At 55.6% G+C, this 18,047-nt stretch overlaps 2 protein-coding genes and 1 long non-coding RNA gene across 3 annotated transcripts; 1 reads left to right on the plus strand and 2 right to left on the minus strand.

Annotated features, from left to right (window-relative positions):
* Positions 1-268: 268 nt before the first annotated feature.
* On the minus strand, positions 269-2,812 carry HOXA10 (homeobox A10). The gene is made up of 2 exons (XM_025873308.2): positions 1,738-2,812; positions 269-550 (listed from the first exon to the last, which is right to left on the minus strand). Exons 1-2 carry the CDS (start codon positions 2,702-2,704, stop codon positions 276-278), a joined length of 1,242 nt encoding a protein of 413 aa, XP_025729093.1. The 5' UTR covers positions 2,705-2,812; the 3' UTR covers positions 269-275.
* Positions 2,813-8,184: 5,372 nt separating this feature from the next.
* Positions 8,185-17,823, plus strand: LOC141373880 (uncharacterized). Its single transcript, XR_012380264.1, has 3 exons — positions 8,185-8,342; positions 11,385-11,522; positions 17,101-17,823. It is a non-coding gene; the product is annotated as an uncharacterized lncRNA (long non-coding RNA).
* Positions 9,784-13,874, minus strand: HOXA11 (homeobox A11). The gene is made up of 2 exons (XM_025873345.2): positions 12,994-13,874; positions 9,784-11,535 (listed from the first exon to the last, which is right to left on the minus strand). Exons 1-2 carry the CDS (start codon positions 13,721-13,723, stop codon positions 11,303-11,305), a joined length of 963 nt encoding a protein of 320 aa, XP_025729130.1. The 5' UTR covers positions 13,724-13,874; the 3' UTR covers positions 9,784-11,302.
* Positions 17,824-18,047: the final 224 nt, after the last annotated feature.

Consider the following 18,047-nt stretch of genomic DNA (forward strand, 5'->3'; position numbering starts at 1 on the left):
ACTCAACACTTGAGGATAATATTTATCTCTATAGAAATTTAGCACGATATGGCTTTTTCCCCCAGAAAACAAGTAAACCAGCACCAAGCAAACAGACAAAGAAACAAAAAGTCAGAACAAACCAGCCCTGCACAGATGTAACGGCCAGCGAGATGGCGAGTGTGGGAGGGAGGATTGGGGCTCCGGCACAGGTGCGAGTTCCTGGGCAGAGGCCGAAGACTGAGGGAGGAGGACGGCTCTCTGGCAGCGAAAAAACGGCATTGCCTGGAGCTTCATCAGGAAAAATTAAAATTGGCTGTGAGCTCCCGGATTCGGTTTTCTCGGTTCATTTTCTTCAGTTTCATCCTGCGATTCTGAAACCAGATTTTAACTTGTCTGTCCGTGAGGTGGACGCTGCGGCTGATCTCTAGGCGCCGCTCTCGAGTAAGGTACATGTTGAACAGAAACTCCTTCTCCAGCTCCAGCGTCTGGTGCTTGGTGTAGGGGCAGCGCTTCTTCCTGCCGCTCTTTGCCGTGAGCCAGTTGGCTGCGTTTTCGCCTTTGGAATTGCCTAGCATTTAAGAGAATAAAGAAGGGAAGGTTAAATAGGGGCCACACTAGGCTGTGCGCAGGGGTGAATTTGGGACTTCTCTGCAATAAGAGGGATGCCCTAAGTCACACAGAGAGTTTTACACACACACCCCCTTTAGCTTGCTCAGGAAGAGCAGTTCCTCCAAAGGGCATGTGCAAAATGGAGAGGGCCTCCAATCTACACCTACCTTCCTGATTTACATTTTCCTCCACTTTTCCCCAAACACCTGTTTTAGCACAAAGCTGTCGGGTGCTCACAGACAGAACGGCCTGGGAGGGCAGGCTGTGTATCTTGAACTTAACGCCTTTCTTTGCTTCTTGCCCCAAGGCAGACAAGGATTTCCTGCCGCCCCCAGGCGGGAGGCATGGGTGCTCACTTGGAAGGGAGGCGGGCAGCATGGCTTCGTCCCATTCCCGTCCCCTGATTGCCTAAGGCCCAATGAGGAGAGTAACGAGGACACCGTTGGGCCACGGGGAAGGCACGAAAAACTGAGTCGGGGTCAAGGGCCGTCCCTCACGTCTTTCCAGGAGCCAGGGACGGGCAGTCTGGGCGATTCCGAGTTCCAGGAGAAGCGAAATGGCCCTTTTCTGACTCTAAGCTCAGGGCTCCCGCGACCCAGCCGGATTTGCCTTTTCTTCTCCCCGCAAGGAGGATTCCCGCCCCTCCAGCAACTTTGAAAAAAGCATGGGGGATCGTAAACTCGAACTTCGCCGGTTAATGGGCTTATTTATTGGTGCTGGCGGCTGCTTATTTTGGATGCCTTACAAACATACGCGCTATCTGCGGGCGAGCCACTTTCCTCCCTCCCCCTCCCCCCGCGTGGGCCGCGCCTCGCAGGCTGGGCCCAGACCACGGCTTAGGGTGCTCCGGGCCACGGAGAAGGGCATGCACAAGAGGGGGGTTGCTCGTCCATGCCCTCGTCCCCAATGGGGGGTGAGCTGAGGCCAGCGCGGCGGACGTCTTGGTGTGGGGCGCTAAGCCGGACATGAATTTTTACTGCGTCCCCACGCCCAAATATTAAAAAGCAAGTTCACAAGGTCAGCCTGCCTGCAGCTTGGGCCAAGGCCGGCCGGCTGCTGCGCGCACTCCTGGCTCTCTGCTCTTTCCCTTCTCTGGGTCGGCCTGTCTGCCCGCCTGATTGCGGCCCTTCGGCGCGCCCGGCTTACCCAGGGAGTCCTTCTCGGGCGAGGCTTTGCTGCTCTCGGAAGGGGCCGGGGAGAGCTCCTCTGCGGCCGAGGACGACGCGTGCGCCTCCTCGTCGCCCTGTGAGCCCCCGCCGCCGCCGCCACCACCGCAAGTCAGCGTAGGGGGCGGCGGTGAATCGAGGGCTCGCTCTTTCCGGGCTGCATCCGCTGAGCCGGAGGCGAGGGCGGGTGGCGGGTCGAAGCCGCGCCCGGGGGGCTGAGCGGGGAACGGGCCGGCGCCGAGCTGTTGCGCGCCGCCGCTGCTGCCGTAACCCTTGGCGGTGCCATAGGCCTGGGAGAGGCGGAAGTAGCCAGGCACTGGCACCCCGCTGGAGGTGCTCAGGGAGCAGCCGTCGGGCGGCGGGCCCCGCGGGAAGGGAGCCAGCTCGGCTGTGGCGGTGGAGCCTTTGGGGCATTTGTCTGCCGAGTCGTAGAGGCAGTAGGAGCTCTCCTCTTTGATGTTCTGCGCGAAAGAGCACGAGGTGGCCTGCGGCGGGGGTTGGGGTGGTTGCGGCGGGGGCGGTGGCTGCTGCTGGGGCGGTGGCGGCGGCCCCTCGGGCGGCTCCATCCGACACGACCGGGGCGCGTCCAGCCACAGGTCTATAGGCGCGGGCGCGTAGCCGTGCGCCCCGGGACCCAGGCCCCCGCTGCTGCCGCCGCCGCCCGGCGACGCCGCCTCATTGCGCTTGCCTCCCAGAGCCGGGAAGAGCCCGCAGCTCTGCAGCCCGTAGGGCAGGTCGGCGGCCGGAGGCAGGTATACCCCGCCGTGGGCGTAGTAGCCGCCGCCGCCGCCACCGCCCCCCGCGCCGCTGCCACCACCGCCAGCCTCGCCTCTGCCCGAGCTGATGAGCGAGTCGACCAAAAAAGAGTTCGCGGCGGGGCTCTCCGAGCATGACATTGTTGTGGGATAATTTGGCGAAGGGAGCAGATAGCCCTTTCTGGCTGACATTTCTTGTGCAAAACATGCTGAATACGATTAGCAATCCCCCCGCACCGCGGCGGGTGCCCGCAGCCAATCCTGAGCCAGAGTTTCCGCGCGACCACTCCCAGTTTGGTTTCGTAGGCGCGGGGCCGCTCTCTGAGGGCGCCCTCTGAGCCCACGATTGATATAAATATGTAATCTGTATTGATGGGCCCGGAGACGAACACCCGATACCTCAGCCCAAAGGCCAGGAGCTGTGGGGGCTGCCTCAACGTGGCTAGTGGGGGGCCTGGCCCCTGTGCTAGCCCCGCCCACGCTCGGACGTGAGCCCTCATGCCCGGTCTGTTTGAAGGGCCCTTGGGCCCCCGCGCAGTTAACAAGTGGGGTGTTTATGGTGCGCACCCCAGCCCGCCTTGGGTGCTCCCCATTCTTGTTTCGGAATCAGCCACTAGCCCTCCAGGCACTCTAACCACTAAGGGGACCTGTCGGGGCCTCAGGCTCTTCCTGTTCAGCTCGGGACCTGGAGCTGTCTCCCCAGAGTGGCAGACCTGACCCTAAGGCCACCAAGAAGACCCTTAGAGTGTCCGAGATCCAGCGCTCACAGGCAGCTGGCTATTGCCACTTCTTTCTTGCACCCCACACAGAATTTTCCCCAAAATGTTAATGCCCTGGCTTCTCAGCTCTCTACACTCCCCTGGGCCAGTCGTTGATCCAGTTAGGATCTTTGCTTCTGGTGTGCTCACCTGGCTTGCTTTCTCTGCAGCTCCTGTCGGTGAACCCTGGTGAGCCGAAACAAGTTGGGGGGGGGGAGTGGTAAAAGCAACTGGTAACCTTGGCTGAAAGACTGCCCTACCCCTATTTGGAGGTCAGAGCCAGATCCAGGCACCCCCCAGCCCCATCACCCGGGTAGCTTCCAAGCTCATATGCCGCTTCAGGGAAGTGAAAGAAACATTGCTCTTCAGGGTCTTCGGTTTGACCGGAGACAAGACCTTGAGGGGGAAACTTGGAGGAGGGGGCGGCGGATGGACGCCTCCGCCTCAAGCTCTCCCTTTTGCCTTGGCATTCGCACGCTCTCGGAGGTTATGACAGGAACCAGTGTCACCACACTCCTGCCTCTCCGTCTCCTCCCCTCTTCCCCCCTCCCCTCCAAACCCGCGGCTGGGGCAGCCCTCACTCCTGCGGTGTGCGCATTTTAACGAGGCCCGCGGTGAGGAAATCCGTTCCCGGCAAAGCCGGCCTGGGCTCGTGGCCCATTTATAGCAGCGTTCGGAGGCCAGGCCCTTTGCTCAGCAGACTCCAGGGCCTCCTTCGTCCCTGGCCGTAGGGACGCGCTCTTAGTCAACTGGAAACTGCTGGCCCAGGGCGCTAGCCCCGGTGTGGGCCTCATACGTATCTCAGGAAATGATACCTTTTCCGGCCGGAGCCAGTGGAGCCCAGGAGCTCGCTGCCTTGCCCCAGGCCTGTGGGCCACAGCTCTCCAGGATGCCCCAGGCCTGCCCGCCGCACCAGCTCCAGCCCCTGCAGAGGCCTTGACTGGCGCTGCTGATTGCCGGGATCCCCCGAAGCAGAGCGCTCAGGCCTCTGCGTACAGCGGGGAAAGACCCTTGCATCCCGGGTGATGTGCCAGGCACTTGGCCTTGTTCCTTCCATTGTGAACCCAGTCGGAGAAGGAAGCCGAGCCCGAGAAGACCCAGGGAGAGTACCCGGGAAGGCTGGTGGAAGAGCCCTGACGCGGGCTTCTGAGATGCAAGCGGTTGCGGTCTGCGCCTGTTGTGGCTGCTCCCCGCGCAGCGCGGGCCGCCGCACCCCCGCTTCACACTCTGCAGAGCTTGCGCACCACGGCTTGCGCGGCGCCCCAGCCACTTCCACCCGGCTGGCCTGTGCCTCACGGTGACTGGCTCCGCGGACCGAGCGTCTGGGGTAGAGAGGAGGGAGATGGAGAGAGACAGAAGGAGAGAAGGGCTGAGGGAGAGAAAGGAAAGGGGGGGAGAAACGGGGAGAGAGTCTGAGAACCAATTCTCTCCAATCCAACGAGGTCCTGAGGCCGAAGTAGCAGCAGCGGCCGAATCAAGTCTGTGCGGAGAGATCAGGAACTGTCGTCCTTCACTCCCCACCTCCTTCCCGCGAGCAAGGCCAAGGCAAATTCTAACCTGGCTAGGCCCAGAGGCCAACAAACTTGAATAGGGAAGAGCTTCAGAGCAGGGCATCCTAGGACCCCTGTCTGGATGGGCTTGGTCTTTATCCAGCTCTCCAGGAGGGTGGAACGCATTGGGACTGTTGCACTCAGCAGTGCTACTGGGAAATGCCACAGAACTGAGGACTGCCTGAGAAGGGGGCTTTGCCCCAAAGCACTGTGCATGCCAATCAAGAAAGCTCTGCAGACTGTGAAGTAAGGCCCAAGAACAGAAGAGGAGTCCTTGAGGAGAATGAGTCCTGCAGGCCGTTTGGGCCAGGATTTGGTTCCTCTCCACACTAAAAGCAGAAAGCAGCTTTCCCAAGGCTGTAGGTTGGGAATGGAAGAGCCAGTGGCTATAGGAGAGAATGCCTGAGATGGCAGAAGCTAAGAAAATAAAATGAAAGTCAATGATCTAAACCTATCTTTCTTTTTGAAAGTTAAGGCCCCCTTGGAAAAGCTAAGGCCAAGCTCTGATTCTTATCCTGTGAAAAACGCACATCTGGACAGCCCCACAATTTGACCCATCATTTTCAAGGAGTTCACAGACCCCTTACAGCCTTCTCCTTGGGCCCTCCAGAATGTTCCAGTACTCTCAGGAATTCAGCAACCGGGTGCCTGGCTGTAGGCATCTCAGGCTCAGACTGGTCAGCGCCCTGTAGGGTGACCAAATGGGCTTCTAGGCAGGATGGGATCCAAGAACACACAGGTGCAAACCAAGGTGACAAAAGCCAGCTTGGTACTGCATCTGCTTTAAGAAGGCCCCCTTGGCTGCGGACTTAGAGGAGGTAGAAAGCCCGCTGCTGCCTTGCAGACCATGGCATTGGCACTTGGGTCTTCACTGACCTTTGGGAAAGCTGAATGTTTTCCTCCAACCTCGTTTCTCCCCCTTGCAATAAACCAAATGGGATATTGAGTTTGTGCTGTTTCTTGCTTAAAAAAAAAAAAAAAAAAGATGACGATGATGAAGAGTGTGTAAGCCCGGGTAAGAGTTCCTCTCTGGTCCCGGACCGCTGCCCCACCCCCACCGGGGCTGGCCGAGCCGTGAGTGAACCGACAGCCTGCCGCAGGGCCTGGGATGCAGACCTGCCTGCTGCCGCTGGTTCGCAGGAGAAGATATCCATGCAGCAGAAGCTCAAGTTAGATGCTGCTGCCCTTTCAACTGGTCTTGGAGCTCCCAGCATCCCTGACCCCCCCCCCAAGGCTCTGCACTCCCCAGACTGTAACACCGAGGTGTTAACTTCCTCAAAAGAATATTCGGTTTATCGATCACCAGGGCTTTCTCAAGGTTCCCTATCCCCAGAGACTAAGAAAAGTGATTCAGTTGCAGCATGGGTTGGCTCCTGGATACGGTCTTCCCTCTAGCCCCTTTCGGTCTTTCCTTCTCTTCCTTTCACCCTCCCTCCCAGTGGCTGAATTTCTCTGTCCCCCTCAGGATGCCTTTGACCTAAAACTCTCGGTGCATGCTTCCTTCAACCAGGCCTGTGTAGAGGTTATGTGCAGCCCCCAAGGCCCACGTTTTATTTCGGAGTAAATATCATCCATTTCTACCAGGGTAACAACGCTCACCCTCCCCATGGCTATGGAGCCCAAGTAAGGGCCAGGCAAGTGGAATAAGCCCTTTGGCGAGGGTCACGGTGCATTTCACGGATAGCGGATTCCTCCTTCTGAGTAGGCCCTTGCAAACGATGAGAAATAACAAACTGTTACTACCCCAAACCCCCACTTCCTTTTAAAAATACTAGGTACAGAGATGGGGATAGCCAGTAAACAGTTTGTATCTGGAAGTCGTTCTCAGTGTTTTCCAGGCTCAGAATCATCTGACCGGTTGTGGAGTTGGGCTGTGGCCCCACAGAAGGAAAATAAACGCTCCTTTCATATATCCACTTTAACAAAAATTCTGGACTTCTCTGATTCTCACACTTACCGTGTGGTTAGAAAATTTTTTGTAAGCCATGACGTTCTTTCTCGTTCATCTTTAAGAATGTCAACATTTCCAAGGAAATTTGTTGTGTCTGTTTTGAATTAATCAGGTGCAATCTATCCCTAAACAACCTGCTTTAAATTTTTCTCTAAATCCAACCACTAAACTGTCCCTTCTCTCCTCATGGGGGAGTGTTGGGGTCTTTTCACACACTCCCCAAATTACAATATGCTTAATTTTGTCCATAATAAACTGCCTCTGGCTTTGAAACCAGAGGTGGCTCTGGGATTTTAGGGAAGGCTCAGGCTGCAGAAAGCATGGTGTGGGTGCCCACTCGGTGTAGTTCCTGTGGTTGCCTTATTTTGGCAGAGTTTGGGAGCCCACGCTCAACAAAGACTAGTGACTTTTGATAGGCAAGATTTACACACACACACACACACACACACACACACGCACACACGGAACTCCTATTTTCTCTGAGATTCCCTCCCCCCGTTCACCCATGCACTATATATTTGTGAAAATAGCAATTTCAAGAAACTAATGAAAACATATTGGAATAAAAACTTAAATATAACAAAAGAGGAAATTTGAATCTAGCCTCTGAAACCTTAAGTGAAATGAGTATTTAAAACTTGTTTTGTGACAACCCTGATGGAGAGATTGTGACCAGAGTTTATCCTCGGTGCTAGCTTTTGAAAATGTATAGGTATATACCAATACAATTTTCACATATTTGCAAAATATCTCATATTTACATCTAAGAAATCACTGCAAAACCCCAGCTAGGTTTATAGCAGTGCATCCCAAATAAGCAAATACAGCTTCTCTGGAAGCCTCAGAAATCATATGCGACTTTTTGGAATTGGCCTTTTTCAGAACAAAGGTTTCCCCAGGTTGCTGGGCAGACCTAGAGACTGCACCTAGTAGAAAACCAGAGCCCTCCCGGATGTCTGCCCCAGGGAGTAAGCCGGCCTCAGCGGAGTAAGCCGGCCTCAGCGGCCACGGTTGCTCACCACCTCATTGTTTAGAGTAGAAACTTTGTTTTCCCCAGTACCGCCATCTCTCTCACTCTCTTTTCCCTTCTCTCTCTCTCTCTTTCTCTTTTTGTTGCCACCACAACCCCCACCCCGGCACTGCCAGAACCCCTTCACTTGGATGCCCCCCCCTCCCTGACTCATCCCATTCTGAATATTTCTACAAAATTGAAAGATCGCCTTGGGTGCATTGCTGGCGCAAGGAGCTAAAATCGTCAACTTTTCCACTTAGGCCTCCCTCTGCTTTCCAACCTTAGGGAGCGATAGGAGAAAGGAGGGGGTGGGCTGAGCGCCTATAGCGTCACCCGGAGCTCACAAACCCAGCCACTTATCCCAGTCCTGCTCTGACATGGGCCACCTCCCCACTCCCGACTCAGACAGACTGAAATTGCTAAACTTGTGGCCTCTTACCTTGACACATTTCCGAAATCACTGCCAAGGGACAGCAAGCCGACTTCTCCGCGGCGCGACGCCTGCGAGGCCTAGAGAAGGCGCGTTGCTTTAAATTACAACACCGATTACTTCTTGAAGGTGAGCCCCCCCCCTTATTTTGATACTAAGGGGATCGGGACAAGTGAAATAATGTAACGTGCTGCTCTTAGTATCAGAAGCGAACAAAGGCCAAGAATCGCGCTGGGGTTCCCGGCTCCCCGGTGGCTTTGACATTGATCGGACGTGCGCCATCTCGTGGCGGCTGAGTGACTAGGCCCGGCCCGAACTTCAGCCCCGAGCCGGGAGAGGGAAGCAGGCTCTAGGCATAGACAGAGGGAAAGAATGTGCCCAGCTCGCTGCTAAACAGATCTCATTTTTACATCTAAGAAATTGCTGCAAAACCCCAGCCGGGTTTATAGTGGCGCATTCCAAATATGCAAATTGGCCGGCCCCGGACGGGTTTACGACCACATTGTCACAGCCATCGGAGGATGGGCTTTTATAGGGCTCAGAAATCAAACCCGCTCCCGCTCGCCGCCCGCCGGCGAACAGTCCTCCTGGCTAGACTCTCTCGAGCAACTTGCAAGACTTTGGTTAATCTTTAACCGTCCCAAAGGAAGTCTTTCCTTAAACCCTCGGCTTCCCTGCCCACCCCTCCCTGCCCCCCAGGAGAGTCGTTGTTCACCTCCGTGTGTCTGTTCATCAACCTAGACATTCATCTAGGGGGGTCTGTCCCATTCCCCTTTGAGCTCGATTTCCCCAGTCGTGCCAGTTAGACAAACACACAAACAAATAAACAAAGCAGGGTCTGAGGTCTGGGGCCTCTCTCCAAATTCGATCTTCGCTGCAACTCTGGCCCTGCCTGGGTGGCTGGGGAGAGGGTGGGGGTAGAGGTGGGGGTGGGCAACAAAAGGCTCTGGCCTTTCCACCCTGCCCCTCAAGGTTATGGGTGATGTCCAAATTTAAGGCAGAAGTTCAAAGGCAGGAAACAAAGAGTAAACAGGCATCTTTCTTTCCCCAAAGGGAAAAGGCAACCTCAGCTGGGAGCTTGGGATAAAGTGTCCATAGAGGCTCCTGAGAGTCTGCTCTTTGTACCCAGACTGGTCTCTGTCTTCCTAAGGGGATCCCCAGAGCACCCTAGAGTGGTTCCACTTCAGGCCTCCTAATCCTGAGGTGAGCAAGCCCAGCCTGGGATCAAACTCATTGACCACCTCAAGCCCCAGGGCTTTCTCCCAGGCCTCTCTCCAGTCTGAAAGGATGAAACCCCCAATTCCAGGTCCTGAAATACCCCATTCATGGGACCCCCACTTCTGCAAAAGACCTGGCCAGTCACCTTGGCTTCCCAAGCTTGGTTTCTAGTGGAATTAAAATCCTGACTAAGACACCTCGCCACCCCCTCCGGGGCCTGGTAACTTGCCCCCTGGGGAGAGTGATGGGGGGGGGCAGGCATTTGGCAGTAAAAGGCAAACAGGAAGAGGAAAGTCACACCAGAACCCAGTACTCAAGTTTCCAGTCTTTATTTTCCTTGTGCCCTGTCGCCTGTGTACATGCTGCGACATACGTGGTGGGTGAGAACGGAGGACAGGCCAACACTCCCGTTACAAACAGAGTCACCAGACACTTCTTAAAACAGGGAGGCAGAGGAGATTCAATGGGAGGGTGCCTGGCTTTCTCAGCTGAGGTCTTCAGACCCTGGAGGGCCAAACTACTTCAGAACATCCCCCTAATGTTTTCCAGACATTGCAAGAAATTAAAAAGATCATTCCTAACACCCTTCCCGCCCCTCCAACACCCCAAGGAAATCAACTAATGGCAAAATTTAGAAAGTATTCAAACAAAATAGGTTGTGGTTCTTTTATTTACAAGTCTTTCGAACACCATCCCTGTATGAAGCGTACATTCAAATATTCTTTAGCAGTGAGTGAGTTTAACCGTGGAACACTGTAAACAGATAGAGACTTTAAATATTCTCTTCATCATCTTTTTCCCTCTTTACGTTGCATCTTTTTAAAATTCGCTTTGGTTCCTGCAGGGAAATATATATAATATAATATAATATTTATTTTTTTAAAATAATTCCAAACACTCTTGAGTTCTTGGAAGGTTGCCGGAAGCTTCCAAGCTCAATTCTGGGGCGCAAAGGGCAGAGTGCGGTGCCAGACTGGGTGTTTTGGGGACTCAAGCCCCTCATAGCTGGGGACCGCTGGCCAGGCCCACTGTTCTGCTGAGCAAACCCAAGCTTCAGTTAAGTGTGGTGGAGACTTAGCTAGGCTGCCGCACTCCACAGGCATTTCCTGCAAAGATCTTGGGGCTAGCGGGAAAGGTCTGCTTCGCGACCAGGCTTTAGGCCTGAGTGGCAGTCCAGGAAGAAGGCCCTCATCAGTAGGAAAAATCAGGTGGACTGCAGGAGGCGATTGCTAGAAGCTCCGGCCTCGGACAGTGTGGTGAGTGGCTAGGAGGGGTGGAGAGCCCCTAATGCCACCTGGAATTGATTTTTTTCCCCCTCAAGGATCAGCAGCCCTCTCCCACCTCATAGCCACCTCTTAGTCCAGCCGTCTTTCACACTGGCTTTGGAAAGCAGCCCCACTCCAGACATCTAGGAATCCTCCCCCCTTCCTCCTGCTCCTGTCCCCAAGCTGAACTGGGTTTAAAGATTGAATAGCTTCTTGGCGCAGGGGTCCTGGGGATGGGCAGGCTCCATGTGGAGGGTCCTGGGCCCAGGTCGGTCTCCAGGGCGCTTGGCAGGAGGCCCAGTCTTGATGGAGACCACACCCAGCCCAAAGCTCCACAGTCTCCAAGAATGAACCACCAGGGGTCCCAAACCCTTCATTCTAGTTGATGCACAACTCTCCAAATCCAATTTTTGTTAGGAATCTTAACCGCAGATGCCCAAGAGAGTCCCGGGCCACCTTCTTAGAGGCTGTCTCCGTGTAGCCTCCCCTCTTTTGCACATCTCTTTTCTTCAAAAGTCACCACGTGCCTTGACCTTGTCAAGGGCAAAATCTGCATATAATCTCACGTGTATGAAGCCCCCCACCCAATTCCAGCTGGCTGGAGCCTTAGAGGAGCGGGTTGGCCGAGTAGTACTGTAAACGGTCTCTGTTAATTTTTTTTTCCTTCATTCTCCTGTTCTGAAACCAGATTTTGACTTGACGGTCAGTGAGGTTGAGCATTCGAGACAACTGCAGGCGCTTCTCTTTGTTGATGTACACACTGAAGAAGAACTCCCGCTCCAACTCCCGGATCTGGTACTTGGTGTAGGGGCAACGCTTTTTTCTGGTGCGTTGGCCACCTGTGGAGGGAGAAAGAAGCAGGGAGTGAGCCAGGTGTGGGGGCTGCAATCCATCCCAGAACCCCAGTGGAGGAAAAGGGCTGGCCCATGGGACTGGAGGCCCTGTCCTAGCCCCATCAAGGTTTCCTCAGTCCCCTGCCTTCAGGCTCCTACTGCCCGCTGGGGACAGGCTGCAGGCGGAGACTCAGCCCCAGATAAAAGCCAGCTCCCTAGATAGGCCCCCAGGGAAGCTGCTCACGCTGCCCCCCAGAGCAGAAAGGAGGGCTCCTTCAGCAACAGGCGGGCGGGCTGGGGCCGCAGAAGCGGCTTTTAAAGCCGCCGAGAGGGGGTCGCCGCTGCCTCCAGCCCGGCCAGACTAAACAAACAGCCGCCCGCGGACATTTCACCTTCCAGCACCTGGGCGGCCGGTTCCCGGTTCCCGAGGCAGTAAAGTCGACCCCAGTCCCAGCCTTTCCCGGCTGCGACCGTGACTCGGCCCTCGTTAGCATCTGCGGCCGCTGCCGGGTCTTTGTCAGCCTGAGTCCTGGCCACCAGCTCCTGCCTCCTTGACCAGCCTCCTGGCTTCCGCGAGCTGAGGAGGTGGCAGCGGAAGCCCCCTACCACGGGCCTTCCCTGAGCACCAAGGCCACACAGCCATCCTGCCCCCCCTCCCCCCGCTGGCCAGGGGTGCTGTTTTAGATAGCGTGGAGGGAAGAGGGGTTTCCTAAAGCTACGGGCAGGTTCGACTTGCCCCCTTTTCAATAAAACTTCACAGGACGGAGAGGAAAAAAAAAACCCGCTTTTGACAGAATGAATAACAATTGTGAGTAACATGCAGTGGGACAGAAGGCGGCACGTAATTGCGACCGCGCCAGAGGAAAATGGCTTCCTTTGGATAAAAAGGCCAACTTTGGCTTAATTTGTTTCTTTTAATATATTGCTCGAGCTAAGCGGGCTATTTTATCTGTTAAACACGCTCCTAGCGCCATCGTTAAACAGCGACGCCTTTGAATCCCGGCCGTGACTGGAGTCCCGGCGCAACACATGGCTTTTATAAAAATCTCCGGATTACCTCGCTATCAAAGGCTCCCGGAGCCCTTGCAGGGGGAATTTACAGGCGCCCACCTCCGGCTCCCCAGCCCGAGCTGGCCCCGAGCGGGGTCGAGCTGCTGGGCTTGGGACTGAGAAGGGAAAAAAGGGAAAAAGGGAGTTGTGTGTGTGGTTTTTTTTTTTTTTTTTTTTTTTTTTTTTTTTTTTTTTTTTTTTGCAGGCATGCCTTGGCCGGTGGGTATTTCACGGCCAATTTCAGCACTCGCCACGTGATCCCGCCTTTTATAACAAAGTTTTGTTGGGGGAAACCTAAAGGCCCTTCATAAACCTTATATGCTTATAAAACAGCATATAAAAATTTAACAGCGGTGCTGCGCTAGATTTCCAACTCCCCTTTCATAAAGCGCAGGGCGCTGCCTTTATACGTACTGGAGCCGCCGGCCTTGTCCTCAGTGTGGCCGGAAGACGACTCAGGGCTGCTGCTGCTCTCAGGGCGCCGTCGCCGCTCCTTCTCCTCCGCCGCCGCCGCCGCCGCCTCCCGGCAGCCGCCGCCGCCACCGTCCGAACTTGAAGTTGCGGGCGTGCCCGTGCCCGTGGCCGCTGCCGCCGCCGCCGCCGCCGCCGCCGCGGAGGTCGCTGCGGCCGCTGGGGGCCCCTTCTCAGCGCTCTTGTCCCCGGGGTAGTCGGAGGAGGCGAGGTTTTCCGGGGTGCCGTAGGCCGTCTCGAAAAACTGGTCGAAAGCCTGTGGCAGGACGCCGTTCCTGCCCACGGTGCTATAGAAATTGGACGAGACGGCGGGGGTGGGGTGGTGGTAGACGTTGGCCGAGCTCTTGGCCAGCACGTCGCCAGGCACGCCGGCCGCGCTGGGCGCCTGCAGGCAGTCTCTGTGCACGAGCTCCTCCGCGGAGTAGCAGTGAGCCAGATTGCCGCGGGGGTGCCATTTAGTGGCGGGCTCAATGGCGTACTCTCTGAAGGTCACTTCGCGTACGGGTTGGACCTGGGGCAGGTTGGAAGAGTAGGAGTATGTCATTGGGCGCGAAGACGGGGTCTGGGGCAGAAAAGAAGGGAGGCTGGAGAAATCTGGACCCGAGACGTAGTAAGTACAACTTGGCAAATACATGTTAGAGGAGCAGGGACCACGCTCATCAAAATCCATCATTGGGCTACGTTGGGCTCTCCGCAGTAGCCGAGCTTAACATGATTCTCCACTGCAGCTGCCTCTTTGAAGCGGATCCGTGAAGTAGAAATTTGGAGACGTAAGCTGACGTGGAAATCTATCCCCATCCTTAGCAGGGAGGTGCTGGTCATGTGACCCGATGTTGAAATTGACAAGCTGCAAGCTGTTCTGGGCCTTTTTTTTTTCTCCTTTCCTTCCCCCCCCCCCCCCCCCCCCCCCGGCTTCCTTTCTTTGTAGCCACCTCAGGGGAAGCAACAGATCGTCACTCGGTGTTCTCACCGAAAGCACGTAATCGCCGGTGTAACTCATGTTGGCTGGGGGGCCTCCCGGCGCGCGGCGAGGCTGAGGTGCGCCCCATGCCACTCGCTTGTGCTCAGCGGCACGGTCCTGGCCCTCAAGTGCGCCGAGGGCGGTGAGAGAGCTCAACTCCTGCCACCCATCACTCCCCGGGTGAGGGATGCCCCAGACTGGGGGTGGCCGGGTGGGAGCTCGTCGCTGCGTGGCCGGTGCGCGGTCCTGGAATCTATTCTCCTGGAGGCTCGCGTTCGCACCTCCTTCGCTATCCCCCTCCCACAGGCTTGCTCTGGGAACCACCTCTGTCTCCGACTCTGGCCGGACCCCTTCGGGGCCAGGGTTCGCAGCCGTGGATGTGCCTGCCTCGTGGCTTGCCCGATTTGCACGGTGACTTGATTACACGCTCGCATTCATGGTCACTTCCGAAGCGCTTTAGTGCCTTCCGTCCCTAAACCGCCAACAACCAGGGCGGCTTCCCCCGCGGTTTGTCAGGCATCTGCAGGTCCCGGAAGGGCCTTCGTCTTACCCGGGATCCACCTCCACTTCATCCTCCCCGCCGGCCTCCTCACTCCACCCCTTGCCCTTGAAGAAACCCCTTCCTCCTCGCTGCCTGCCGGGGGTCGGAGTCACTCGGCGGAGCCAGACGCGTGGGGGCTGCGCCACTGTGCACGCCCGCCTGGTCTTCTGGAGCTGAGGACTCGGGAAACCACGCAGTTGAGGCGAGCCTTGGGCTGCTTAGAGGCGCTGACATCCGAGGAGCCCTTCCTGGGTATGCTGCACCTTCCGGGGGCCCACCAGGCTGCCCGCAGAGCTGCAGAGCTGAAGGAGAGTGAGGGCAGTCAGGAGGAAGGAGACGAGGGCCAGGGAGCTGTGGCTGAGAAAGGGGTAACACGCCTCCTCTCCTTCCTTGCAAAGCGTGAGAGCCAGTGATGTGCAAGCAGAAAGAAACTCAGAAGGCTCGGCGCCTTTTCTGCTACGCATCCCACAGAAGGAACACAATGCTAAAGAAAAGAGCCATGCTTCCCAAACTCCTGGCACCGTGGGTGACGAGAACGCCCTGAAAAGGCTAGGTTTGAGCCAAAGACAGAAGCAGGGGTCATAGCTGCTAGTAGGAGTCTAGCTTTCTTGGGAAAAGGAAAGAAAAAAATTACGAGGGTGAAAAGTGCTTGCCATCCTGCAGGACTGAATGATCAACGTTGGGGAGAAGTGAAAGAAGAGTGCATAGAGCAACTAGGCAGGACCGGGGACTGGGGGCGGGGGGCGACCCAGAGGCCTCCCCACACCTATCTTCTTGGAAGGAGCTGGATGTCGCTGAAGGAAAGTCGGAAAATGAAAAAGGATAACCTTTTCCCTTTCCCCATCCAGGAAATAGCTGAAGGTATTTATATATCTTGGGGAGATTTAGAGTATAAACTCTAAGATCTTTGGTATTTAAGTGTCAACATCGATTTATTTATTTATTGCTGAGCTGACTGTAACTGACTCAATAACAAATCTAATCATGTATTGCACTGGAAAAGAACTATTCTCATTATGTATTTTCTCCAAATGATGGCCCACCATTGTGTTTGAATACCTGCTGTAAATATCAATAATATCAAGTAATTACTCTGCAGTGGAGTAAACTAATTTATTAGCATTAATGTTTATGTGTCTCCTACCCCCTTCCTTTACAAGGGTTGCTTATCACAAATCAAACTACTCGAGCACATTGGTTTAATGAACTTTTTATTCAGGATTTGCTTCAAGAACTTTCATACCCCTCGAATCCCTGAGAGTTGAACTTGAAATTATTTGTGCATCTTCAGCTTGACCTATTTGTCCACCGTGGCTTGTGCAGAGGGCATCAGCGGTGTGGGTGAGAAGGACTGGTGGGAAGGAAGGCTGCTGGGGAAGGGCAGCCTGAGACCTCCTAAAGCTGGGAATCACAGTTATGGGATTGCCCTGCAGCGAAAAAACTTCGATTTCCAGCAGTGACCAACAAGGCAAAATATTTATTTCTCCACAGCATCTCTTTCTTGGAGACAGAATATAAAAGGGAGAAGGAGAGGTTTGCGAACAGTAGTATCTGAGCTGTTTCCTGGCTTGATTTTGGCTCTCCCAAACTATCTCCGGGCAGCCCACCCAGTCCCCGCCACCCCGACCCTCGAACAAAAGGAATGCTTGAGGGGTTTCAGTGACTTTGCCATAACAAAGGCGCCACCATTTCGGGGCTTGCCCCGCCCCTGGGTGAAGGCAAACAAATTCTTGCACTTGTATTAGGGCTTTTAAGACTATAATTGAACCCGGGGGCGTCTAGGAGAACCGAAAACAGTTCTAGACAGACCTGGGGTTTTATAGCAGTTTTGGCAGTCAACTTCAGCTTGTGCCTGAGCAGACCGGCTGCGGTGGCCCGCCCGCGGGGGACGCCAGGCTGCCTCCCCCAGCTGCACGCAGCCCCTCTCCTAATTAGATCGGTTTCCCCCTAGGTGCCAGGGAGAGGGGGTCCCAGCAGAAAGGTCAGTATGGGGGTATATGCTGTTCTGCATGATCAATGCCTCCCATGTCCTTGAAAGCCAAGCCGAGGGGGTGCCAGCAAGACTGGATCCCATGGGTGTCTGCAGGAGACAAAGACAAATTTCTGAGGAAAGGCTAGGGTGGAGGAAGTCTGTCCCAAAGCGATCAGCAGGGTAGTTCAGAAGGCTGTACCAATGCGGGGTGCCAGGAGGGGCACGCAGCCTGGAAGAGGGTGTGTGGGGGGGTGCTGCGGTGAAGATGGATGAAGGGAAAGGCTTTTGATGGCAGGAGAAGAGAAAACGCCTGGAGTGGCTAATGCTTTCCTTCCCCCAGCAGAGACAGGAGGGGGTGCTCCCATCCCCAAGGCTTTGCACTGTTCCCAGCTTTGTCCGCTCCTGGCCCTCTTGCCCGGAATACACTGGCAGAGTGAAGGTTTGCATGGGGGGTGTGTAGTTGGGGGTGGTCACAGATCTGAGGATCAGATCAAATCTGGGGAAGCTGGGGAGGCAGAACTGCAGCTCCTGGGTTTTGACTTTGCTCTGAGCCTAACTGACTCTTCCGCTTTGCAGGAGGCCCAGCAGCTGAAGGGAGCCCGCCCGGCTCAGGGGAAGACCTGACGGGTGCTAAGGCCGCCCTGGAAAGCCACGTCCGAGTTGTATTTCTTGAAGAGATTGTGTGGGCAAGGCTAGGACATTGGCCTTGGCGGCTGGTTGCCTGTGAACTGTCCTTTCTCAGGAGCTCCACGGCACGGGGCCATCTCCAGAAAACAGTATCCAGCATGTCTTTCCTTTTATCCTCAACCCAGAACCCCACGGCAGCTAATGCAAAAGGCCAAAAATGTTCTGGAGGAAGAAAAACAAAGGCAGGAAGTGGCGGCGGCCTGACGGTGCGTGTGTGTCTGTGGAGAAGGGAGGGAGCCTTTCAATCTCTTCTTGTTGTTTTTCCAAACTTCAAGGTCTAGGCAGCCCTTGCAGGGCCAGGCCCTTTCACTCCCCAAGCAGTGTTTGGAGATGGCCACCCGGAGAGAAGGATGGCTCCCGAGCCCGCCCTGTCAAGCGGAAACGGCTAACGAGGCGATTTGCTCAGCAAAGCAGACCAAGCCTTTGCAAGGCTCTGTTTGATTTGGCCCTAAATGGGGGAGGAGGGAGTTTGAGGGGTTCGGCAGTACCTCCTGGATCCTCCTTGCTGGGGCTGAGTGGGCCCTGGTGGGGATGATTCCTGTGTCCTGTGCTCCACCCACCTTCCCGGGCAAGATACTGGAATAAATTGCGTCCAGGTGCCTCTGCCCAGTACTGCCGCCTCTACTTCTTTCGGTAGCCGAAGGGTGCCTGCTGGCGGTGCCCAGGCGGGGTAGCCTTGGTGCAGTCAGTGCACGCCAGGGCAACGTGAGGCTTTTCCACCGGGGGTTGTCATGCTGGGGGCGTTTCCAGCGCAGTCATTTGAGGGGCATGAGCTGAAAGGACTGTCACTTGATAGGCAGCTTAACACCTGCTCACTCTAAGGGAGAAACAGAGCA

The sequence above is a fragment of the Callorhinus ursinus genome, unplaced genomic scaffold (assembly GCF_003265705.2).
Source record: "Callorhinus ursinus isolate GAN/ISIS: 27379988/994484 unplaced genomic scaffold, GSC_fseal_2.0 scaffold12, whole genome shotgun sequence".
Lineage (NCBI taxonomy): Eukaryota > Metazoa > Chordata > Mammalia > Carnivora > Otariidae > Callorhinus > Callorhinus ursinus.